This window comes from Dendrobium catenatum, unplaced genomic scaffold, assembly GCF_001605985.2.
Source record: "Dendrobium catenatum unplaced genomic scaffold, ASM160598v2 fragScaff_scaffold_455, whole genome shotgun sequence".
In the NCBI taxonomy this organism is placed as follows: domain Eukaryota; kingdom Viridiplantae; phylum Streptophyta; class Magnoliopsida; order Asparagales; family Orchidaceae; genus Dendrobium; species Dendrobium catenatum.
In genome coordinates, this window is record NW_021318917.1 from 305,728 (window position 1) to 333,615 (window position 27,888).

A 27,888-nucleotide genomic window follows, 5' to 3' on the forward strand; every position below is an offset into this window, starting at 1 on the left:
TTTTACAACAGAGATAGCATTATTGTCACAAAAAAGAACCTACTGCGCTTCTTTATATAAATCAATCAGTTCTAAATGTTAAATCATCACCATCTATGCAAACAACTACAATACATGCTCACAGCAGGTGCATGATATCTACAAAGCAGATTATTAATTTACACGTAAAAGCTTTAAAAAACATAGAGAAGCAAACCTTTACAACAAACAAGTAACAGATAGAGCAAACCATCACCAGTTTGGTGGCATATGAGGATCATCTTGCAGCAACCCTTCAAGCTCCAACATGAGATCAACAACCCCCACAGGTTCCATTATTTCATTTGGAGTTTCCGCTTGTATGAACTGAAAAGAGTCAATCAGGCAATTAAATTTACAACAAAATCTGATGAGGACATCAGCAGGACATTCTGGCACATCAATCATAGAAGGAATCGACGATCGACGGCTACGATTAGGATTCTGTATTTATGATAGATTTTATGTATTTATTATGCTTATGTTTTAGTCTTTACCATGGTACCCCTATGCAGGATTAGTTTGTGTTGTAACCCTAAGGGCATCTTAGTCTTTGAGTCTCTTTTATTTTGAGGCCTATATATGAATGCCTTCACTATTGTAAAAGGATGATTAATGAGAAATTTTTGCATTCTTGTTCTCATGAGTGTTGAAAGCTCTAGATAGAGGAGAAGTTCCTAAGTGGGCAAAAGCAACTCCCATTAGCCACAAGAAGAGTCCGGGCTCACGGTCCACTCCCCCACCTCCTTCCAATGCCAGTGCTAAGACCACTAAAAAAAGAGGACACTTCAACGGTAAAGGGCTCAACTTCACTGCTTAGCAGTTAGCACCAAAGCAGCCCTCTGCCCACATTAGCTAAGCCAAGTTTTTAGTCTCTAAGGCAGCTAATTATCTTATGCTGTTTGACAAAGCGGCCAGCTTAAGAAAACCTCAAAGCCAAATGCTAAATATGGAATTTTTAACATTAAATATACAGTTTCATGATTGGAAAGTAGAGCTTACATCAGATTCTTGCAGTTCTTCCACAACATTCAGAAGCCTCCTGTACTGATCTATGGCCTCAGGATACTGAACCATGGACTTCACCCTAGCAAGTGCTTTCTCTAGTCTAGCCTCAGTCTGTTTCCTTCCTTCTTGCAAGAAATCATAATCATCCTCTTTGATGACTTGGTTTTCATTACTTGGGCCCTCAGGCGGCTCTTCAGAACGAAAGCCTCTTAAGCCACTTCCTTTTCTTCTCCAGCGTAATATAACTTTTTCAACAATTCCCACCGACCAGAGGATCTTCCTATAATGTTTCCTCACTTGGTGACCGCGTACATGAGCCTGCTCCGCAAAAAGGGTAAATAAGATCATACTAGTAGGAAAACTTGTTCCTGAAACAGTTTATCTGAAGCAACTTAAAAAGACTTGGGGGAATTGTATGATTTAAACATTTAAGGAGAGTCAGAGAAGTAAGAAGATATTTAATCACTGGAAGATAGTTTTAAAAGTACAACCATTTTCACTAGAGAGATGGTTCATAAAAAGAATATTTATACTATACCGTTATGCTTACACTAGAGTTAAAATTATTCTGTTCATGGAACAATAAAAGCCCCACTTGCATGAACAGAAAACTTAACAAGCGCTATATGACTTTGCAACCCACCCAACATGACCTTTTTTTTATCAAATCCCGAAATACTAGTAATCAAAGGTTTGCTTAAGCCAGGTAGAGTAGGACATTGTGCGAGGATCTCAAGTTTCTAGTTTAATTTAATGCATGTAAAATTGATTCTAGCATTTCAATATTCTAACATTCAACAAATTATACTCCACATAAGATGAAAAAGGACATCCATCCAATTTGTCGAGAAATAAACCTACTAAAAGCCATGAACATCCTTAAGAATTCTAGATATGATAGACACCTTTAAATAAAACGATTTGGCAGGAAAATAGCAGTTCTACAAAGCCTAACATAGCATGTCGCATTTCCTTCTGATCAATACTTAGGAGCACATCCAAACCTTAAAACTAGGAACAATAATAATACAATCTCCAAATATCCAGTGACCTTAAGAACCAAACCAACTACATGTTTATAGACCAGGAAAGTAATGAGAAAAAACCATTCAACAGAACTCAAAGGATCATAAGGCAACTACACGATACATGTACTAAGATGCAGATTATTATCAGAGAATGTTACATCAACAACGCTTGAACAGGTAGTCAGTTTCGCTAACCTGGATTTTGACAATGTGCTGTCGGATACTCAAAAACTCTTTTCGCCCTTTCCATCCTCGAAATTTGTTCTGAATTTTAATCGCAGCAGTATGAACAGGCATAACATGGTGTCCCGACTTGTTACTCTTTACATAAATGAGTGAAAGAGCATCCTCATTTGAAACTCCACAATTTTCATCAACGTAATCAGTGAGTTTCTTTCTATGAAATGATTGCATTCTGAAAACCTGATATATTCGTGCTGCGGCTTCAGTAGCATTACGAACAGCGCTAAGAGAATCTTTCAGTGAAGTTTCTGTCCCCCCAAAGGCATGATGTGAGCTACCCTTATCAGCACCGTGATGGTATCCCAGTATACCAGAAGATTCAGTTAAATCACAGCTTTCTGAGTCCTTCAAAGTGAGCTCTCGAAGATGTTTAAACAGAGAGGACTCTGCCAGAAAGCCAGCAATCCCTTTGTACCCATTTTGAGATGCTAAATCTGCAGGGGTTCTTCCAGAAGGGAACTCGGGAGTTGGATCAGTTAAAGCTCCTGGAGATGCATCCAATGCAACCAGTGTAACAACAGTCCTCTCTCTGAAAGAGATAAAAAATTAGAAATGCTACAAAGTGCCAAATATATCAAAAAACATCAAAGACGGATTGTTCAGTACAAACCAACCTTCCAAAAAATGCGGCCCAGTGAAGGGCAGTCCAACCATGCAAATCTCTGAAATTAATACCAACACCAGCAGCTATTATTGGTTTAATAGCCCAATCATAACCAAGGGCAGCAGCTAAATGAAGCACACCCTGCCCCTCCTTGTCCAAGACGTTTGGACCCTTGCCATCCTCCCCTACTTTATGAAGAAGCCACACATGCAGTTTCTCTTTCAATGATTCTTCAAGTAACTGGTTCTCTGCATTGATATGGGACAAATCTTCATCAGGGGTGTGTTTGAATAAATTGAACAATTCATCATCAACTTCCATTATCATAGAGCAAACTGTGCAGTTTATATGAGGCCTCTCACGGGTATGACTACAATCAGGACTCGAGTGATCAAAATCCTCCAAAATTAATAGCTTTTCAAGACGGAATAGAAGATCAATATCATATGCATCGCTACCATCAGAATCAGTATTCCCAAGTTCATGCATCTTACTCATTTTATATTCAAACTCACGTATTTCACTGCAAGCTAACCTGTTGGAACAGGTCACATAGAAAGGAACCCTTCCAGGCTTATGAGATGGTGTATGGCAGCAAAGCGTTCCATCAGCCAAAATATCAGCTTGCACTTCAATTTCACCAAACATACATGACCATCTGTATTTTTGCACATCCTCTTTATTCAAAAAAAATTTTCCCTTGACCAGAACCTGCTTCATCAGTGCAAAGAAAATAACTAACATAGTTATTATATAAGAAGATTTCAATTATCTTAAAAGGAATTCAAAATGTTACATAGTAAAAAAATAATAATATGGCATCTATGTTCAGATACCTTGGTCTCCATTTCCGCGTATGTCCAATTTGGAGAGAAATCTATAATGCTGAAAAGTTGATCATGAGAAATTAAGGGGCTCATAAGATATGTATCAAAATGCTCTTGATTTTGCACACTGGATTCTGCAATAACACTATCACTTTCAAGTGTGCTCCAATATATTCCAGAATTTAAGGTAATCTGTGAGTCATCCACTTCTCCAAGTTCATTGCTTGCCCATCTAGAAAAGCTATCATATTTCTTCAAACCTTGATAATCTATGAGAGACAAGTCTGACTGATTCTTCATGTGATTTACATCTGAGGTTTGGATGTTCTCAACTCTGGTATTAAATGGAACAAGGGAGTCCACCACCTCATCATCGAACTGCAACTTGAAGAGGAGGAATAATAAGAAATAATTTCTAATCTTTTTTGGAACCAATGTACAAATAATGGTTAGAATCGTTAGATATTTGTCACGACGGAAACTGTAATAAGATGATTTCTTCAAGGTTTTAGTAATTTTTTGATCAAAAGTTAACGAAAGGAAAAAAAAAATTGAAGAGCACAAAAGTATTTTAATGATACAATAAATGGATGAGAGGAGTGTAAGGAGAACAAAACTAAGAGGCCAAAATTAGGCTTGATAAACCAGTGCTCAAACCCATTTTAACTCAAAAGCTTAATCCCATGGATGAGAGCCAAACACATTATTTCTATATCAAAATATTCAAGTATTCTTTATGGGACTAAACTCAATACTCTCATATGCCTTAATGATCTCCTCTAACATGAAAGCTCTCCAAATCAACCTTAATTCCCCCTCAAATCAAAGCTATTCAATATTATAAAGTATTAAATATCAAGAGCCAACAAAATCACATGGAATTCTGCGTGTTACTTGGTCTTGAGACTTAATCATGGTGAAAAAAAAAAAACCTATCAAATCAGTCCAACTTGATTTTATCTTTAACAACAAAACATTAAAAAGTCCAATCTTCTGAGAGAATCGTCATTGCTCATATATAATCTCCAACCCCATCGCATATTTCATCATGTGAACTTCCACTGTCGCTATCATAAGGGATGAACCCAGTATTCATATTTTCAGCACAATGTACAAGAAACTAAACTCAGATTCCATCAAAATATGAACCCAGTGTTCATATTCATGAATGACAATTTATGTTAATGCATTGCCAAGAGTAATTTTTTTTTTTAAATACACTATCTACCGGAGTAAAGACAGCTCACAACTAGCTCATGACCAATCATTCACTATACCTCATTATCTCTGTCCAACGATTCTCACAAAACCAACATTCACATCAAGACATATTCCCCTTATCACAAGATCTTTTGTATCAAAAGGTGCATTTGATCGTGAGATCATTTTGATCCTAGTGAAGCCTACAGCAATAGGCAGAGTTTACATTGGAGAAGATGACCTATCGGCCCATTCATTACCATGTGTGAAACCAGTAAAATAATAGTTGCTTATTAGCTTACATCAAAGTTATATCAGTAGTTATCCCTCTTCTTCTCCAAACAGAATTGCGGTTTAAATTCATATATCTCTAGCATTACCCATAAAACACAATGCTTCTATATATTCAAGTTTTACATAAAATCTAAGTTAATTACTATCATGTGATCCTAACAACTTGGGCTGCTTGGACATTCATACAAAAATCATAACCATATGAGAGCATCCACGTTTACTTAATACTTCAAACTAGTGAAAAGAACAAAAATTCTAAAATCCGTTCATTTTTATATTTCATATTGTAAGACATTAAGATGAATTGTTAGCATGACCGCAAGAAATAGTTAATGACTGCAATTTTGAAGGAATGAAAGAGTTAGCATAGCATAAATCATATTCTTCATATGTTATAAGAAATCATGCAATTACTAGCAACTTTTAACAACTTTCCTTTAAATCTTAAGAAAATCCTAACAAAGTGTGCTCTCTCCAAAATATTTCCCTCAAAAAATGAACGAAATTGTGGCGCACCTGCAACATTGGCTTGTCAACTACTGTCGTAACATCCTCTTTGGCATCAAGGAATCCACCATTCAAAATGTCTGCAACAGGATTTTGCCGAGGAAAGTTCACCATGGTATTAGCACATGTAGAAGCAACAATCACGTCAAAAGTAGATGATTGCAACCCTGTAGAACATCGTTCCAAGATCTCATGCCATGATGCCATATCATTATTCATTGGTTTGGTTCCGGTAAATCTTAATCCACCATCAGATTCATTTGCAAGCCTGTCCATGCCAGCCTGAACAACTGTGAAAGAATCAGAATTAGGAATTTCAGCCTGTAATCTCAGAGAGTCACCTGAAAGGCTTCCCAAGGATAGCGATCCATCTAGAACGCACTGCACAATGTAATCAGAAGATTGCAAGCTTACATGGATCATCTTTTTCCAGAGCTGGATCACAAGCATTTGCAAGATTACCTTTCATCCAAGGTCCATACTGCTGCATCTTAAGGAAAGAGTTGTATCTGGAACTTGGTTGGAAAATATCTGCTGCATCGAATTTTGCTTTAGATACACTGGAGGAAAGGGTGAATGATTGAAATATGAATCAGTTATCCATATTGTATCAGATGACAGATAACAGATAGGCTATGGGAGTACAAAATAGACCTGAATCATTTTCAAATTCTGATAGATGTGTGCTGTTAGGACTTTCAAGATCAGTAGCTAATGAAGGCGACTGGCTTTGATTTGCAGAGGAGGTAGAATGTGCAGGACTATCTGCATGGGCAATGCGTGCGATTGCTCCATCCTCTCTTGGCTGAAGAAAATTTGCTTTGCTGCCCTGAGAACCCAACATATGAATTAAATGTGATGACTAATCATTATGTAAAAGTAGTTCCTAGCAGGAAGCAAGTTGATCATGACTGAGAATAGAATATGAATGGAATGTAAGCAAGAATACAGTTTGAATGGCACGAGCATAACCACCACCTCTCTATCTCTGTCCGTCCAAGTACACTTATAAAGAGTGACAAAGGCACAAAAATTTATCTTAATTCAGTCCATTTGAACATCTTACATCCATGAAAAATGAAACTGAATCACCCAAAGACACCGGAACATTTAATCAGCAAACAAGTCTTACCCAAAGCTCCACCAAAAAGTTTATTTGGCTAGCTTCATATTAAATTAAGAAGCCAAGAAAATGTTGTAATACGTATTCACAAAAATTGAAACTGCAACAACATTTCAAACCAATATATCCAAGAATGAACAGAATTACAATATGCCAAATTCATTTTCTCTGCCATCTTCATCGGTTTCATTAAAGCGTTAAATTTCCCTGTACTTAACCAACCTGTTTTTCTTTTTCATTTCCTATCTTCTAATCCCATTAATCTGGCATTAACTTTTCCCGATGCATCAAGAATAGCAGATTCCAATAATTCCCATGCCTATAGCTTATACCACAGTCCCTGAGCAGGATCAAATTGTTAGCTAAAACCACACATAAATTGTGCAGTGCTCTTTTTCTTGAGTTGCCAACACATGGCTTAGCTTTCCTTTGATAATAGTCTCATACATGATGGATATGTTAAATCTTCCATAAAATAGTGTTATTGCATACTAGAAACCAGGCTTATTTCATAAAGCTCTAAATTTCATACCAAGTATTTATGTGCACCTCATGGCAACATACCTAGAACTTAACCACAAAATGTCATGGCTAGTCGACATCTAACTAATGTATAATGGAAATCTAATGCCCATGCCACTCAATCAGTAGAAATCTATTCAACACAGCATTTGGGTCTAAAAGTTGCAATGCTAAAAAAATGACAGAAAATTATCCTCACTGAATCGTTACTGAAAACAATGCTAAGCAGTGCATATCCCAGACAGCTGGAGCGTGTTTATTTTTCTGATCAAGAAAAGCTGAGACACAACTAGTCGAAGGATTTTCAAAAGCAGATTTTACCACCCTCTTTTCTTCCTTATAAGAAAGGCAGTGATAACAAGAAAGAATCAAGAAAATAAAATTTAGCATATATTCTTGAAAGAATAGGAAGAACAAATTTTTTTAAGGTGTTAAAAAAAGCTATTCCAATTGAACTTAACACCCAAATGAGAGTCAAAACTGGGAATGAACTAAAACCTTGATTGCGCGGTAGTGTACGAGAACAATGTGCATCAATTCCCTGCAAAAAGAAATAATAATATAATGAATGACTTTTTCTCCAAATAAGCTAATTCTGTTAAGCTCCATCACACAAGAATGACTTGTGATTAAATGGATAGAAGTTGGCATACAGTAGCAGGAAATTGATTAAAAAAAATATATTATAAGACATTTTGTTTCTAGTAACGCATAAAAACAGGCAGTAGGAAATATGTCATATAAGGAATTCTAACAGGAAAAAAAAAGTGTTCACTAGTAATAAAAACAGTATACACCAGTTCACAACTTTAAGGGTCGAATTCTTTAGGTTCTCACTATTTGTGATGACGAGGAAGTTGAGGAAGGAGCCGTCTTTCCAGCTTGCAGACAAGGTGGGCCTTTGGGGGGTATTGTTAGACGCTGAACAAGCTACCGTCTGTTAGGCAGAATAGCCTTCCGTCTGTTTAGGTAGAACAAGCGCCTATTTAATTGAAGTGGGGCCCATCAATCTAGCAATAATTAAGGACAACAATTAAGAGGAGCATAAAGAAGGGATTAGAAGGGAAATTCAAATTATGAGGTTTGTTTTGGCATTAATTATATTTTGTATGCTTTACATATATTGTTTAACCTAGGGTTAGGTTTTATCTTATGTTTGCAGAAATTTAGAGTGTTCTTAGGGAGTTTTGGACTCTAGCCGGAGGCTAGAGATTTGCGAGAGCTGGATCCTCCTCTCCAATTGAGGATTCATTGTATCTTATTTGTTTTCTTCCCTATTTCATCAATTGAAGAGAGTTTTCTTCCGTTATCTTCCAAAAAATAACTTTGGAGATTGTATTTGGATTGTTGAAATTCAATTTCAGCCAAGGAGAATTAGATTTCTGCAACTGCCTCCTATCATACTTCTTCATCAAATCTCTCAACAAATGTATAACTTCCATAGTAGACCTCATCATGAATCCAAACTAATGTTCAATGTTGAGGAACATTAGTATCCTGTCATAACCTATGCTCTCTCTCTTAGTTTTAATGTAAGACACATTAACTTAATTCCTCTATAATTTACACACTCTTGAGCATCAACTTTATTCTTAAAAATAGGAATCAATACTCTTTTTCCACTCATCTAACATTTTTTTGTCTTCAAAATAATATTAAAGAGTTTAGTAAGCCACTCATTTAGCATTTTTTCCACTTCATTTTCTTTAAAGCTTCTCCAATTTCAATTTTATCAATACAATGATAAAAAAAATCCATTTTCAATAAGGATGCTAAATCACTATAATCGATCGTATTTTCACAACCTTGGACCAAAATGATTCCTTGACTCTTTATGAAGGACCAAAATGATCCTCAACTATATTAAATGATTATTTTGGTTCCTCGAGTCCTTAAAGAGGAATCAAAATAGTCTTATGGAGTGACTATTTAGGATATTTTTTATGGAGTGAAGGGAACAAAACAATCATTTAATATAGTCGATGACCATTTTGATCTTTCATAAAAAGTGAAGGAACCATTTTAATGATTTTCTCAAAAATTTATCGAATTATCTCATTCACCTATGCTAAATATCCTCTTCTATGAAAAGCACTTTTTGGTTTTCATCCTTAATACACTTCACTTGAATTAAATCCTTACTTCTCCCATCTTTTTACTTGGCTTGGCTAAACTTAAAGTACTTCCTACTACAAATTGCCTAAGTAAAAGCCTTGATTCCTCAATTAAAATAAATCAAGAATTCTTCCAATCCTTCTATTTTCCCTCTTTCCTTGGCTTGGCAATATAGCAACAACAACATTACTAAATTCACTGCAACAATTTGTAAGTACAATAGAAACAATAGTGCTGTGGTTGAGAACAGAGCCCTTACTCTAGTTGATGGGGCTGAGGGTTTCAGGAGCAGATCTAGTCATGCAAAGAGGGATAAAAGGGTAGTTTCTTGCTAATTTTTAGACTAAATTTATGAGGGATAAATTTTAATTCTGCCATAATTCTTTTGGGAATGCTGTCCCTCGTCTTAGAAAAATTCCTATTGATTCCACAAACCTTTTGCAAATCTAACCACAGATCATAGATTGAGATATTTATATGAAGTTCTAGCCGATAGGAAAATTTTATGGGAGGCTGCAAACCAGAAAGGAAACATCCGAAGATAATATGGACCGTGAAGAAAACATTTAAGCACTATAGGAGTGTTTTCCCAAAATAAAAGAACAAATGGTTGATCAGAAGATCGTAATGATGGCTCCTTCAAAGCTATGGTTCCAAGGAAAGAAAGTCCATTTAAAATTGAAGCAATGTTGTAGTTACCCTACTAAGATGGGGCAATCATAGAAGAGGTAATAGATAACTTGTTCGAACTTCTTAAAACATAATTTATCATATATGATTATTTAGATAGAAAGAAGATCACCTTCACTCTTCTAAAGATATCCTCATATGATTTAGTCCAGTGAAATTCACAACCTAATAAGATATGTCAATCTTAGGATGGTCAAAATTCAAGAGTTTGCTAAGAGCTCGGTTCTACCCCATCAGATATGAAAAAGAAAAGTTAATTGAATGACATAATTTGAAATAAGAGAATAAGTAGAGTGTGCAAGATTATACAATAGAGTTGACATGGTAGTAAACTGCTATAGAGATTTTATTGAACGAGAAATCAACTTTCATTATGTAGCAGGATTCCATGAGACTTTCCAACAACAACAACAACATCAAGCTTATCCCACTATTGGGGTCGGCTAAATGAATCCTTTTTCACCATTGTGTCCTATAAATCGTCAAATTCTCATTTAAATATAATAAAAATGTCATTTATAATATTTTCTAATCAATTCTTTTTAGGTCTACCTCTACCTTTCTCAACATAAGCCAAATTTAATAAATCTACTTCCCTAACCGGTCATCAGAAGATCGTAGTCTTATGTGACTAAACCATCTAAGACGACTCTCTCCAATCTTATATTCCACTCGAGCTACTCCAACCTTTTCACGCATATGCTCATTTCGTATCATGTCTTTAAGAGTAAAGCCACTCATCCACCTGAGCATCCTCATCTCTGCAACACTTAATTATATATTATGCTTCTCTTTTAATGGCTAACATTCTACACCATAAAGCATTGCAGGTCTCACCACTATCTTATATAATTTCCCCTTAAGTTTGAGAACAGCAAACCCGATGCATTCCTCCACTTCAACCATCCAACTTGAATTCTACTAATAATATCACCATCTATTTCATCATCACTTTAAAAAATAGACCCAAGATATTTAAACGTATACTCTTATCAATGATTTGATCACCCAAAGTCACAATCCCCCCATTAGATCTATTATTATTAAAATTACACTCCATATATTAAGTTTTAGATTTACACAAATGAAACCTTTAAACTCTAAGGTTAACCTCCATAATTCAAGTTTTCCTTCAACTCTCGTCTTATCAACAAGAAGAATATCGTTAGCAAAAAGCATACACCAGGATACAACCTCTTGCAAATTTCTAGTGAAAACATCCATGAATAAAGCAAAAAGATATAGGCTTAAGGCTAATCCTTGATGTAATCCAACTAAAACAGGAAAATACTTGGTCAAACCATCTTGTGTTTGAACAAAAGTAACAGCTCTTGCATACGTGTATCCTTAATGACTTAAATATAAGCATTATTAACCCCTTTCTTTCTAGAACTCTCCATAGAACTTCTCTTAGAATTTTCTCATATGCTTTTTCTAAATCAATAAATATCATATGTAGATTCTCCTTATTATCTCTATACTTCTCCATCAAACTTCTCAATAAATGTATAGCTTCCATAGTAGACCTATATGACATGAATCCAAATTGATTTTGAGAAACATTAGTGTCAATGCCGCAACCTATGCTCCATAACTCTCTCCCATAGTTTTAAAATATGACACATTAACTTAATTCCTCTATGATTCGCACAATCTTGTGCATTAGCTTATTCTTAAAAATAGGAATCAACACACTCATTCTCCTCTCATCTAACATCTTTTTAATCTTCGAAATAATATTAAAAAGTTTAGTAAGCTAAAAAATTCCTTCATCTCCTAAGTATTTCCACACCTCTATTGGAATATCATAATATCCAACAGCTTTTTCACACTTCATTTTCTTTAAAACCTCTCTAACTTCAATCTTACTAATACGTCAATAAAAACAACAATTTTTATTTTCATTACGGTGCTAAGATCACTAAAGTCAATCAAATTCTTACAATCTTCATTGAAAAGTTTAGTAAAATATCTCATCTATCTTTATAGAATATCATCTTCTAATGAAACACTTTTTGATCTTCATCATTAATGCACTTCACTTAAACTAAACCCTTACTACTAATATTTCTTTGTTTGGCTAACTTATATATATAAATCTTTCACCCTCCTTAGTATCTAATATATTATATAAATCATTAAAAGCTAAGATCTTTGCATCGCATATTATTTTCTTAGATACCTTACAGACCTCTTTATATATATCTCAATTATCAAAAAATTTATATCTAAACCAATTTTTATAACAAATCTTTTTATTTTTAATCTTGTCTTGCATATTTTAATTCTATTTTTACTATTACGAGATTTTTCTATTGATATTCCAAGCACATCTTTTACAACATTCTTAATATCGCTATTTGTCTTTTCCTACATAATATTAACTGCCTCATGCACAGACAAAATTTTAAGATCTAGAAACTTATTCTTAAAAATATTTTGTTAATATTCTTTAAATGTCCTCATCTAATCCTAGAACAACGTTTTATTTTATTTTTTTATTTTTTGTTCATTCATCTTAAAGTCCAAAGCTAATAATTTATGTTTGGTACTTGATACATAAACTTTCATTCGGATTAACTTTACCATCTTCGCAATCTAAATAATCAATTTTTCTTATAAAAAATTAATCAATCTAAGTTTTATTAATATATATTCTTATAAGTGATGAGATGCTCATCTCTTTTTTTACTATTACGAGATTTTTCTGTTGATATTCCAAGCACATCTTTTACAACATTCTTAATATCACTAGTTGTCTTTTCCTACATAATATTAACTTCCTCATGCACAGACAAAATCTTAAGATCTAGAATCTTATTCTTAAAAATATTTTGTTAATATTCTTTAAATGTCCTTATCTAATCCTAGAACAACATTTTATTTTATTTTTTACTTTTTGTTCATTCATCTTAAAGTCCAAAGCTAATAATTGATGTTTGGTACTTGATACATAAACTTTCATTCGGATTAACTTTACAATCTTTGCAATCTAAATAATCAATTTTTCTTATAAAAAAGTAATCAATCTAAGTTTTATTAATATCTATTCTTATAAGTGATGAGATGCTCATCTCTTTTCTTAAATAAGGTATTAGTAATTATAAAATCATAAGCTAAAGAAAAATTTAATATGGTCTTACTACCTTCATTAGTCTCTTCAAACTCATAGCCACCATGAATGCTTTTAAAAAAATCTAGCTCTCTACCAACATGTTCATTTAAATCTCTTCTAATAAAAATTCTTTTTTCAAGATGTATCTTTTATATTAACTCTTTTAAGTCATTTTAAAATTTTATTTTTGAACATATATCCAAACCTACCTGAGAAGCGTAAGCACTTATAATGTTAACAATCTTAGAATCAATAACAATCTTTAAAGCTATAATTATATTATCAATTCTATTAATTTTTTTAACATTATCCTTCAAACTTTTATCTATAATCACACATATATTATTTCTAGTATGACTCCTACCATAATACAATAATTTAAATCCTAAAATATCAATCTCTTTAGTCTTCTCACCAACCCATTTAATTTCCTAAATGCAAAGAATATTTATCTTCATGAATCATAATATCTTTTAATTCCATTAATTTGCCTGTAAAGGAACCTATATTCTAAGTTTTTATTCTGATATTAGTTTCAGGGGCTAACTTCTTTGAACACATCCGTCCATAATGTGAAAACCCTAGCCTATTTAACACTTCACCCGAGCGCCAATGCAGCGGCCCTTGCACACTTGTTATTTTATTCAAGTCATACAGTGTGTCACTTCCACGAGACTTTCCGTACATAGAAATTTTTTTCAACTATCAATGTTCTTGAAGCTACACTAAAAGCATAGCACTAGAGAAATAGAACAAGTCTTTCTCCAATGGACAAAAATCCTCCATGAAATTACAAAGAAGAAATTACATAAGCATCTTTAACGCTGAAAGACAACATACCATCATGCAATACATACTCAAAGATTGATGGAATATGAAACAAATAAAGTAGAAATTAGGAAAGAAAGAAGAAAATGACTTTATCATCACCTCAGAAGAACTAATTCAAGTTGGTTAAACATATAAGATAGACCTTACATTAGCTCTGATGTTACATAAACATTACAATGGGGAGAGGAGGAACATTTTCAACTTAAACTTAGAAAAAGTATATTCTCGCCCATGTTATCTAGAATAAGGCAGTGAAAATAATTTGATTTATCAAGCTTTTGTTAAAGAATTGGGGTTACTTACTACAGAGCATCCAAAACTTTATTCTTTGAATTGGTTACACAAAGGTAATATTTGTCGGGTCACTAAAAAATGTGCTTTGTTTGCTTTCTTAAGAGATTTTATTGACTAGGTAGTTTGTGAAGTAGTTCCATTTTAAAAGCATGGTCTGCAATTTTGAGAAGTCTTTATCGAAGAGATAGAAATGTTATATTTTACTGAAGATAACAAAATTTTTGGTTGGTAAAAGAAGGGAGAAAGTAGAAAGCCATGATTGCTTGTTTCACGTTCATAAGAGATGGGGAAGACTAGCAAACTATAAGGTCCTGAAAAAATATCAAAAGCTCTCTTCCTGAAGAAAAGCGTTAAAAAAGCAATCCCAATTGTTGATCCATTGTCTGCCCAATATGATGAACCATCACAACAAAATAAGAAGACCAAGGCTACAAAGAAAACAAGATAGAACAATCTAAAATGGGTAGCAGGAAAAGGAAAAGAGTACTCATTTGTAGGACAAAATATGCTAAAATGGGGAGTTGTGATCCGAGATAACCTCTTTTGGAAGAATTTTTTTAAATCAAAATGTTGGAAAGAAAAATCAAGTCATCAAGAATTCCCAAGTGAAGAATATTGCAAATCAAATGTCATATGAGGGAGATCAAAGCCCAAGAAGTTGGATTTATTTTGGATGATAATTAAATTTTAAATTTTCAATTGTAAATAAGGTTTCGTTCTTTTGTATAGTTAATTTATGAAGGATAAGTTTATTCCTTATTCTATGAAATAATTTATAAAGGATAAATTTCTCCTAAATTGTGAAATTATTTCAAGGGAATGATAAAAAATAATGTTAAATTCAAATTAATTCCTGCCATGGGTTGCCCATTTAGCGGCCCTAATTCCTGCATTGACAAAAATTCAAAATTCTTCCAATGCTTATTCCATTTCCCCTCTTACCTTGGCTTGAGTTAGATCAATGGTGGCACCAAAGTATATGATAAGAAGTGGATGCAATTTTCTTGAAATCAACAAATGACAATAAAAAATTAGGAAGTAAAACACATCAAAAATATTTTTATTATAATAAATATGAAAAAAATAGCAAGATATAGTTGGATCTTAAATTGGAGAGGAAGATCTGGCTCTCCCAAATCCCTAGCCGCCGGCTAAAGCCCAAATAACCTAAGAATAAACTAAATTCAACAAACTCTCAAAACATCATCCTGAAATCATCCAATAATTAGCCTTAAATAGGCTCCCATAATTCTCTCCCAAATTAGCCCCATTTTCTTAAATAATTCCCTCTCAAATTTGAATTCAAATTAGGTTTATTTCCCTAATTAATTCCCCCCTAATTAAAATTAAAACTTTCTTAAATAATCCCCCTTAATTCCTCCTCATCTTCCCTAAATAATTCCCTCTTAGATTTTTAATTTAAATTAGATCTCTTGCCCTAAATAATTCATTCCCAACTGTAATTAAAATATTAATAAATAATTCCCTTTTGATAAAGAACCTTCTTAAATAGCTCTCTCTTGATTAGGAAATTTTTTAATTCTCTATCAATCAAATCGGCTGATCCATCAATACTCTCCTCCCAAATTTCCACCTTGTCCTCAAGGTGGAACGAAGTAAATTGCTACAAAAGCACTTGACTAATAGCACTGGACTAAAAAATGGACTGACACTGGGTCGAACGATCCCTGCCTCGAGAATCTCCTTGACTAATCTCTGAATCTCTTCGTTTTGGATTTGGGAATGACGATACAGACGATTTCTGATAGGTGAGACTCCTTCCTTCAAGATGATAGCATGTTCACGTTCCCGCGGAGGAGGCAACCCCTAAACTAGCTGGAACACCCCTCGATATTGTTGTAGGCGTGCGAAAACCATGTTTGGCACTTCTATCTTCTCCACATCTTTTTCTCCTTCCAAACTTTGCACCTCCTCCAAAAATCCTAGTCTCATTAGAAGTGGCTCCAAATGTCGCATCTCCTCTTCTTACCCAAATATTTCCACCTAATTTTCTCCTCTCCTAATCAGATTAGGATTTTCCCACTTTCTCGGCCGGTGGTGGCTTCCCTCGCCTTCGACAACACCTTTTTGTTTCGAACTCGAGCAGCTTCCTAATCATCTCCTTCATGATGGCAAACTTCCCATTGATCTTCTCATAGATGGCTAAAATTGCTTTTCGAAATATGAACAAAATCATATTTCAATTGTCTGATCTCCCCTTCTAACATTTCTACCTTTCTTCCCACCATAGGTAACTGGATCATGCTCTGGTACCACTTTGATAGGAAGTGGATGCAATTTTTTCAAAATCAGCGAATGACAATAAGAAATTAGGAAGAAAACACACCAAAAAATATTTTTACTGCAAAATATATGAAAGAAAATAGCAAGATATAGTTGGATCTTCAATTGGAGAGGAAGATTCAGCTCTCCCAAATCCCTAGCCGCCGACTAGAGCCCAAATAACCTAAGAATAAACTAAATTCAGCAAACTCTCAAAATATCATCCTGAAATCATCATATTGTTAACCTTAAATAGGCTCCCATAATTCCCTCCCAAATCAGCCATTTTTCCTAAATAATTCCCTATCAAATTTGAATTCAAATTAGATTTATTTCCCTAATTAATTCTCTCCCAATTATAATTAAAACTTTCCTATATAATCCCCCTTAATTCTCCTCCTTTTCCCTAAATAATTTCCTCTAAGATTTTGAATTCAAATTAGATCTTTGCCCTAAATAATTCCTTCCCAATTATAGTTAAAACATTACTAAACAATTCCTCTTTGATTTAGAACCTTCCTAAACAACTCTCTCTTGATTAAGAAATTTCCTAATTCTATATCAATTAAATCGGCCGGTCCATCAATAAATTTGATAGGAAGTTGATGTAATTTCAGTAAAATCAGAGAAAGACAAAGAAATTTAGGAAGAAGAACACAAGATCTTTTTTTTATTGAAAAAAAAAACTAAGAAAAAAAACACAAGATACAGTTGGATCTTCAATTGGAGAGTAAGATCTGGTTCTCCCAAATTCCTAGTTGTCGGCTAGAGCCCACTCAACCTAAGCAAAACTAATTCCAACAAAATCAAGCGTAAAAACTGAACCTTAGGGTAAACAACTTATTTAAAGCATACAAAACATAGCAAATTCCAAAATAACCCTCCCCTAGTTCCCTCCCAAATCAACCCCAAATATGCCCTCTTAAATTAGGAAATAATCTCCTCCAATTCAACCCCCAAATCATCCATCTTCAATTAGTAAACATCTCCTAATTAATCTCCTCCAAATCAACCCCAAATCAGCCCCCTTCAATTAGGAAACATCTCCTAATCAATCTCCTCCAATGCAGCCCTCAAATTAGCCCTGTTCAATTAGGAAACATCTCCTAATTAATCTCATCCAAATCAGACCCCTTTCTTTATAAATTTCCCTCTTATTTAAATTCAAATAGGAGATCTTTTTATAATTAATTCCCTCATATCATAATAAATTATTGCTTTGTTGGACCCCACAAGAGGGGGCCGAAATCTCCCTTAATTTTGTTCCAGGTTCCGCCCCATCCCTTGCTTGCTGGGCCGGCCTATCCAACCTCCCTTAGCTTGCAGTCGTAACAATACTCCCCCCCCCCCAAAGACGCACCTTGTCCTCATGGTGGAAGGATGGGAGCTGTTGATAGCTTTCTTCGGCTGCTCTGTTAGTGGCCATGCTATCGTCCACTGGAACCAAGCTAGTGCTTTCCTCTCTAGACATAGTCATGCAACCGTAAACTTCTCCTCCTCATTCAATCCATTCACCATGAAATACATCTACACTTTCAACAACCACCCATAAGCATCCTCCCTTTCAAATACTGGCATCCTCAACTTCCTCACCCTATGATCGCTACCACCCCAATAACATTTTCCTCCTCCAGTGTAGCGATTGTCGTGATCTTTCTTTCTCCCATGTATCGAGGGCGGGAATCCCACCTTCCTTCCTTTCGCCTCACATGAACCGATCCCCATGGTTCAACAGGTCCCCCACCTTCGGCCGTCCACTCCCCTTGCCCAAAAGACCTCCCATAATGGTCAGTCATCCCACCACCTTCACCACAAAACTCCCTTTATGTTGTCCCCCCATCCGATAACCCTATCCCGCCCATTATCGAAGACCTAGGAGGTGGCTCTTAAAAAAATAAAATAGGAGGTGGCTTTTGACCCCCTCCTTCTCTGATGGCCAACTCCCCTTGCCCAAAATGCCTCTTATAGTGGTCAGTCGCCCTACCACCTCCACCAAAATATTTTCTCTTTGTTGTGCCCTCATCCAGAAACCCGGATCCACCCCTTATTGGAGCCCCATGAGATGGCTATTGATGAAAGAAACTCCCCTCTTCAAACTCTAGTCTGATCTTCTTTCCCTTCGATTCAATCAAGGGAATCCCTGTCAAATCTTGGTTAGGGTTAGCCATCGGAACCCTCAGTGAAGTTTTTGTTTGCATCTCCAAGAGCCTTCTTAACATCTCCTCCACCCTTCTAAATCGGTTTTCTATATGGTTTTCCATATATGAAAATCTTTCTTCCATCGCAGAGAACTTCTCCGCACCGGTTTTGAATTACTCCATCTCGTCTTCCAACGGCTCCATCTTCTTTGCTGACATTAATTGGATCTAGGCTCTAATTGCAAAAACAACAAAGATATCATATTTTTCGGCCCAAGAAAGCGCTCTGATACCAATTTGATAAGAAGTGGATGCAATTTCAGCAAAACCAGAGAACGACACAAGAAATTTAGGAAGAACACAAGAAATTTTTTTTCATTAAAAAAACTAAGAAGAAAAGCACAAGTTACAGTTGGATCTTCAATTGGAGAGGAAGATACCGTCTTCTAAATCCCTAACCGTCGACTAGAGCCCATTCAACCTAAGCAAAACTAATTCCAGCAAAATCAAGCGTAAAAAATGAAACATAGGGTAAACAACTTATTTAAAGCATACAAAACAAAGCAAATCCCAAAATAGCCCTTCCCTAATCCCTTTCAAATCTGCCCTATTTAATTAGGAAATAATTTTCTCCAAATCAGCCCCCAAATCAGCCCTCTTCAATTAGTAAACATCTCCTAATTAATCTCCTCCAAATTAGCCCCTTTAATAAAAAAACATCTCCTAATTAATCTCCTCCAATTCAGCCCCCAAATCAGCCGTCTTCAATTAGTAAACATCTCCTAATTAATCTCCTCCAAATCAGCCCCCAAATATGCCCTCTTCAATTAGGAAACATCTACTAATTAATCTCTTCCAAATCAGCCACTTCTAATTAGTAAACACCTCCTAATGAATCTCCTCCAAATCAATCACCAAATCAGACCCCAAATCAGTCCACTTTCCTTATAACTTTTCCTCTCTTATTTGAATTCAAATAGGAGATCTTTTTCTAATTAATTCCCTCCTATCATAATAAATTATTGCTTTGCTGGGCCTCACAAGCGGGCCGAAATCTCCCTGAATTTTATTTCAGGTTCCGCCCCCTCCAATGCTTGTTGGGCCGACCTGTCCAGCCTCCCTTGGCCTGCAACCATAACAGTATACCACAAAATTGCAGAAAAGATGCTGTTAAAAACCACAACACTTTAGCAATGGACGTATTGTAGTAGAGAACTGAATTCTGCTACTCTAGCTTAAGGGGCTTAGGGTTTCAAAAGCAAACTTATAAGGAAGAATTCAAAGGAAAATTAAGGGGTCGGGGAATCCTAATTTCTAGTTCCTCTGAGAACCTTAACGCGCATCCTAAAAATAACTCCACTGGTTCCAAAATCTTTGGCAAATCTAATTATGAATTAAAATATTAGATTGAATTATATCAACCTTTTAATGCAGAGTCTGAACCCATCTTGCCGCAGACCTTTTCTAAAGCACAAAAGTATGTGGTACTTGATAAATCATGTCAACGGATAAGAATTTAGCTGAAGTACGGCAACTTCATGTACAGTTATGCTAATTGAAACTAAGATGAGTACTACTACAAACTTTTAAAAAAACATGGTAAATTGGAAAATAAAAGACACCCATTGTCAAATTAAGGAAAGCTTTAAGTCATTCCAAAAATAAACCACTTGTAGCTCTGACAACACATAAGAATTAATCTCAAATACTGCAAACATGTAACAGTCTGCTACCAATACAAACTTTAAAAATAAAAATATAATGGGCAACAAAAGCCATTACCAATTAGACAAAATAAAAAATTAAAATTAAAATTAAACGAAGGAAAAGCAAGGCTTTATTATACTAAATTGTTGTATGAAAATAACTGTTAACTAAGTCTCCATCTGCAATTAAAAACCTGCAACAAGGATAAAAAATTCACAGCTCATCTAATCATGAAAAAGGGAATCAAGTCGCTTACAATCTAAATGATTGATAATGCATTAGAGGAAGCAAAAAGAAACAAAGCAGAGAGCATTCATTATCATAAGGCTGACCCCAACTAATCAAAATAAAGATAGCATTTTTGAATAATATAATATTCTCAGACCACAAATCAGAACAAGCTATGAAAGAAATGTGCTCCCATACTCTTCCAACATCCAGTAACTTCGTCTCTGAAAGTTCTCATCATCTTCTCCGTGTGCATAATAGCAATGCAAAACGTCTACGCTTCCAGCCTGAAATTTTTGACATGTTGAAGTAGCTAATTACTCTTGAGAAGTGAAGCACTTAGGAGAAGTAGAATATTCATGTGAAACATGCAAAAGTTTTCATAACAAAGTAATGCTGTTTTTTAACATGAGTTAAAAAAACGAACAATTAAAGGAGCCATACCAATTTGATACGCAAATTTTAACCAGAAGTTCTCTACGAACTTCATATAATGGTGCCATAAAAGCAGCCATTGAAGCTGGAAATTTAATATATTAACATGCATATGCACAAAATTTTTTGTATTGTTACGTATATCAGTCATATTTTACATATGCGGTGGAGATGTCCACGTCAATGTGCACAGTACTCGAGACTTGAGAGATAAAATAAGTAATCAAAACAAACTGCATGCAAATCATATCTCATGGACACACAAACTTTACTTATCTCAATTGAAACATACTTTTAGCTTCTCATGAGCTTCCTTCACAGTCTTTCCATCCTTTTTCTTCCTCCAATTATGGCCATCCTTCCGGAAGTATCTCAATACCTTCCGATCAAATAGGAAAAGTGAACCACCTAATTTACATGTTAAACAAGTTAGGATATTTATAAGCAATAGTATGAAACATTCTTAGGTTGAATATCCAAATTTATAAGAACATGCATAGAAAAAAATGATGCGAAAATAGAAAATAGTAAAAATAGATTTGGCCACCCTAAAAGACTTTAGTTATTTAACATATAGAAGCAAGCTCTCATTCCCGAAACAAAGAAGCTAAGCTTGAAAGTTTATCTAGCCTTGAAGGCGTGGATGCAAGGCTTTCAATTTTGAAATGGGTGGCTATGGATATGTAAAACACCTCAAGATTAATGGAGAAATTTTATGAGGAGAGTAGGCTAAGTAAAACGGTCGGCCAAGAGCTAGGTCAAATCAATCGTAAAACTATCTCTTAGGATGATACCTTTATGGTTGTGGCATAGAAGGAACTTTTGGGCATGAATCCTCTTGAAAGTTGTAGGGGGAGGCTGGGGGATGTGATTAAGTTTTTGGAGCGAATTCAACATATTAAGGGATAATTAGTAGAGGTTATACCCATGACTAGCTCAAGGTGTTTAATTTGAGCTGATTTTGGCCAATTTTGAAATACGTAGTTGAGAGAGGAATCTAATGGTGTCTTCGAGACTAGAGAGGCTTTAGAAGGTTAATGGGGAGAATGGAGAGTTGATATAGAGTATTTGGTAGGGATCCAAGGTGTTTTGAGGATTTTAAAAGGGGAAAGATAAACTAGGTCAAGGGTGCCCTTGTTTTTGTTGAACCTTTGCAGGGGGCTTAGAAAAAAAAATTATATGAACAATGGCAAAAACCTATCGAAAGAGGAGGCTAGGGTTGTGGGGAATAAGCAGGAGAAGCTGGGAGAGAAATCAGAAAGAGATAAGAATGATACCATGTCTTCTACCAAGAAATATCCAAAGGGGCTAGCCACTAAACACAAAACAAAAGGGGTTCGGCCATCAGGCACACAACCCTAGAAATGTCAATCTCAATTTTTTTTTTCTCAAGCATCAAAAGCTGATTTTCATTCTTTAAAGCAAATGTTTGAAGCATTACATAAGCTTATAAGAAAAAATAAATTAAGAAATGAGAGGAAATTCAAAGCAAAGAAGAGAAGAGAGTGGAACCACTCCAATCTTGACTTCAATCAAGGAATGACCAGCTCTTCGCTCGCCAAAATAAGGAGAATGAAAATAGAGTAAGGGAAAATTAATTAAATAAAAACCTCCCACTTGGAGGGAAAGACTTATAATTTTATTTTCACTTTTGAAGTATAAATTTAATCATGTATAAAATTTCAAAAATTATAAATGTAGACTTCTTTTTTTTATTGGATGAATCTCTCTTGACCCTTGATCTTGATATTGTGATAGAGTAATCATAGCCTTTGCTCTCATTTGAAAGCTTAATATTGTTTTGATAGTGGGGCCATAATAATTTGTTGCTTGATGTTTCACATCAATTTTGTTGAGCCCATTAGATCTTTTGCTTTGCAAAGTTGAAATCCGAGGATTCTTTAGAATGTCCTGGTGCTAATTTCTCCAAATCTTCCTTTGTGATCTATATGTCCTCAATATATGGCTTGTTCTTCCATATGATCAAAACATGTGTGCCGCAACTTGATTTGTAGGTGAGGCTTGAAAATTTTTTTATGAATATAAAAGTAGAATAAAAAAATGCATAAGTTAGAATGAAAGCCACATCAATGAGTCTCTTTGAATCAGTAACACAACCATCTAGCCTAGCTTTAGAGGGCCTAATCACTATCAATTAAAGTTGAGCATTCTTCTTTTTTATTAAATTCCGATCAGATAATAAAAATAGGATTATGGAGTGCAATTAGAGAGATCTTTTTTATGGGCTTGATAGGTAAAAATTTGATGTTTTTGTTATCTATGTTCGAACACATAGCTCTCCATGCCATAATGAATAATAGACAGATAACATGAGCATGGCCGCCTAAAAGGATGTGTGCTATATTTATAAGTAGGACATCACACCAAAATTTTATCCTCGGCCAACAAGCACATAATAATGGGGTTCAACCACAAAGAACACAACCATAAATATTTCAATCACAAAATTCTTCTCAAATATTCAGTGCTAATTTTCATTCATCGAAGAAACTATTTAAAGCATTACATTAGGTTCTAAGAAAGGAAATAAGAATGAAAAAAAAAAAAATCAATGCAAAGAAGGAAAGAAAGTGGGCTGCTCCAATCTTGACTCCAAACAAGGAGTGACAACTCTATGCCTTTCAAATAAGAAGAAAACAAGTAAAGCAAAGATAAATTAATAAAATAAAAAAGCCTCTCACAAGGAGGGAAAGATTTTAAATTTGAATTTTAAATTGTAAACATGTATATAAATTCAGCGGAAGATAAGATTAGAGAGAGTCGCCTTAGATGGTTTGGTCACATTAACCGGAGGCCTTCCGATGACCTGGTTAAGAAAGTTGAGGTATTAAACTTGACTTATATTAAGAAAGGTAGAGGTAGAACTAAAAAGACTTGGTTTGAAAATATTAGAAATGGTCTTTCTTAATTAGATTTAAATGAGAATTTGACTTTTAACCGGACATAATGGCGAAAAAAGATTCATGTAGCCGACCTCACGTAATGGGACGAAGGCTTGATGTTGTTGTTGTATATAAATTCAAAACTTCTCAAATATCAACTTATTTAATTTTCTTGTTGGATGAATCTAACTTGGCCCTTAATCTTGATCTTGTGCTGGGCCTTGATCTCATCTTAAGCTCTTGATATTGCTTTTGTGTTTAGCCATAATCATTTTCTGCTTGATGTTCTACCTCAAAAGCTCTCCAATAAAATTCTAAAAATAAATACAACAGTAAAGGTTTGAAAAGGATAAATATAACACCAAGTAATAAAGTTCGATGGGAAACTTCTAATTCTAGTCATCCCAAGATAACAAATGAGTAACAAAAATATAGCATACATGGTTTGACATGCATTGAGTAAAATACGTCCATGCATAAACCAGACCATATTATCAATAAAGTATTTTAGCCATCACAATTGAAGTTTAGTTGCTATAAAAAAGAAAAAAATTGCAAGTTTAGTTAGGAAATGAACCATACTAGGAGGCTTGTTTGGTGGCTCCGGCGCAATGCAAAACTTATGGTAGTTACGTAGGATTTCACATATTTCTATTGGGCGTAACCATCGATGTTGCGCTTCTTGAAGTATTTGCTCTAAATCTATAAAAATGGGTCAAATTAGATAACAGTAAGATGTACAATGGATAAAAGGTTGAATAAACAAAAGAGAGCATTAATGCAATGAAAAACATTGGCTCAATCCAATAGGACGATATTTAAAATATTGTATAAATGAACTAAAAAGTTATTGTAATTTCAAAAAACAAGTCCCACCATTCGCATGGGTCAAAAGTTTTGAACAGATGTTTTAACTGGCATTGACAATCACGCAAACACAAATATCCAATCAGCAGACGCTTCTATTTCCTTAGGACAAACAATCACTTTCACAATTTATTAGAGTTTCAGTAGAAATAAGGCAAGAGGCAAACACTACAAATGCAAACTAGTATGCAATAGCCATTGTTGTGACTTTGGAATTTCACTCCAATCAGCATACGCTTTTATTTCCTCAGTACAAACAATTGCTTTCACGATTTATTAAAGTCTCAGTGGAAATAAGGAAAGAGTCAAACACTACAAATGCAAACTGCTATTCAATAGCCATTGCCGTGACCTTGGAATTTAACAAAAACTTGAAGCATCTCTATCACTATAAATGGAACGGTATACTAAGACACATAACGTGCTTAAAAATGTTAATATGTTATATTGATGGCAAGCTTCACATAACCAAAATCTGCATATTATTTCTAGCCAAGATCTAGAAATAATATTCCTCACTACTTGAAGTTAATTTCAATATATTAATGTCGTAAGCTGTAGAGCAATCAAACAAGGGCTTCTTGTGCATCAAAAGAGTAAGGAGAAATTTTTTAAAAAGTCCCCATAAAAAATAGGTTACAAAAACACTAAAATATATTTGCAAAAAACAAATATTTTGGCTCACGTCAGTAATTACATGACAAGTTAGCATGAATTATAAAATGAAAAAAAAAATGATCCTGAATATGATGTGATTCATTAAGACTTACATATGTCATTAACTTCACTAATGATTTATCTTGAGTAAGCAGAAATAAAAAATTTGGGGGATAAAATGAATATCATAAGAAAATCCTTAAAAATTTTCTTTGTTCCCCCGTATTGATTTTGTTCAACTAAAACATTAATATTTTGACAAATTTAAATGCAACCCTAATACCTATCATATTTGTTCTCATTTTCCCTTTAACCAAAAATAAAAAATAAAAAAATAAAAAAATAAAAAATTTTCCCTTTAACCGAATAGATTCCAGGTATCCCTCCCTTCCCTTTGTATCTAGGTTGCAATGGCTCAATAAACTATCATATGATCACATCAAAGCAAGCCTGCCCTCCCCTCTCTCATTTCTCTCTCTACATATAAGTTGCAACTACTCAATCATTGCCTGAAGATCGCATCAAAGAGGGCCCTCCCTCCCTCCCTGTGTCTAGGGTGCAATTTCTCAATGAACAACTAGCTATTCACATCAAAGAGAGGTTTGTGGAGAATCCTAGTGGTAGTTTAGCATGTCCATATTGGACAAACATTGATACCTCACTCTTCTTAGGAGTGTAAAGGCATACATATTACTTGCAATTTGCTATTTTGTTCAATGACCAATACTTTCAAAAGGAGCTGCATCTCTAATGGCTTCCAAATCCTCAAGGACTTAGATGGATTTAGATAGCATCAACTTGAAGCAAGTTTATAGTAAATCTCTTAACGTCCATCTTAACCATATCAGCCAAATCATTATCCATTCAATGGAGTGTCAAAGGTCAATTTGCAAGCTGAATCGACCCCTGACTCACACTATGCTCACACACAACATCTTTCAAAGCATATTCTCTAACAACTGAAGCCTTGAAGCAATAAAGACAATGATTTGTTATAGTTTCTTCAGCTAGGTAAGTGCATAATTACTCCAAGAGAGCCAACTTAAACTTTCTCTTACGTGTAGACCAAATTAACAACTTAAAACTTCTAATTATAAACCATACTAGCATCTAACAAAATGATCTAATTTTAATTATTTATTTAGAAGAAAAAAAATTAGGGAATAAAGGTAAATCGTGAAATATGACATCAACGTAAAGAAGACGATGCACCTTGGGATCACCATTTAATATAGAATCTAAAAGACTCTGCAGTTTCGTGCCTAAGATGGGTCAAAAGATGGGCATTTACCAAAACTTCATTAAAATAGCAAGCTTTCACCAAGTGTTTACTAGATGAGATATTTTCCAAAAATTAGCCCAAAAAGCGATCAAATTAACATCTGCCCTTGATATCCTAAAATCCAATTATAATTCGTGTCGGCATCCTTATCCAGCAAAGCGTATTCTTTCTGGAGAAGGAACATCGCCCTGCCCTAGAACACATTTATTCCTTAAGTATGCTCTACAAGAATTGTCACTACTGAAACGCATAAGAAATCACCAAATTCTGCTTAGACAACGATAGATTCAACTTAAGAAATCAAGAAAGTTGAAGAACTCTCACTTAACGGCAGGGTGACCCCCGAGATGCGGGCTTCCGCCATCGAAGAAGCAAGAGAGCCGAAGTAAGAGCAAATAGCCAGCTCAATCAGTCAAAGAAAGGATAAATAGGCGAAATTCGGCGGCAAAAACATCCAGGTAACGGATCCGGAGAAACGGGTGGTGTCAGAAGTACAAGACCTCGACTTGTTTCTTGAGATTGTTCAATGTTTTAGTTGAATAAGCAGGTAGAAGGTAAGACCAATATAGCCGCCGCCAATTTGGAAACCCGGACAGAGAGTTTGGACCTGCTTTTCCAGACTTTGAGTTTGAGGGGCAATTTACACCTCGTTTTAAGGGTATTATGGTAAACTAACGTTCGTCGGAATGGACTGAATTGGAATTTTAAACCTCTAACCAGTTGTATTCATTTTAAATTGAAACTAATAGAATTTTTTACTGTTTATCTCCTTTAAAGAATTTATTTGAGCAAATATAATTTTTTTTTTGGATTTAATATTCTCAAAAAAAAAAAAATCTCACATGAAGAAAAATTTCTTATATTAAAGGGCTATTCATTGGTTCAAATATTATTTTAAAAGTGAATTGAAGTAATATTCAAAATGGGTGAGCCTTTGATGTGGGTTTGTTGGAAGTAGGGGACGAGGGG

The 27,888-nt window shown here is 34.7% G+C and overlaps 1 protein-coding gene across 5 annotated transcripts; it reads right to left on the reverse strand.

The window, feature by feature from the left end:
• LOC110097968 (calmodulin-binding transcription activator 2) lies at positions 1–27,505 on the reverse strand. 5 transcript variants are annotated; one of them, XM_028694322.1, is made up of 13 exons: positions 27,244–27,505; positions 24,696–24,815; positions 21,503–21,618; positions 20,974–21,062; positions 7,873–7,915; positions 6,384–6,558; positions 6,192–6,260; positions 5,739–6,019; positions 3,738–4,106; positions 2,912–3,612; positions 2,250–2,826; positions 1,021–1,344; positions 1–345 (listed from the first exon to the last, which is right to left on the reverse strand). In XM_028694322.1, the coding sequence occupies exons 1-13, from the start codon at positions 27,281–27,283 to the stop codon at positions 232–234; spliced, it is 3,018 nt and encodes a 1,005-aa protein (XP_028550155.1). In that variant the 5' UTR covers positions 27,284–27,505; the 3' UTR covers positions 1–231. The 5 variants fall into 5 exon arrangements, with proteins under 5 accessions (XP_028550155.1, XP_028550153.1, XP_028550154.1 ...); XM_028694320.1 differs by having other exon boundaries at positions 6,144–6,260; XM_028694321.1 differs by having other exon boundaries at positions 6,192–6,263.
• Positions 27,506–27,888: the final 383 nt, after the last annotated feature.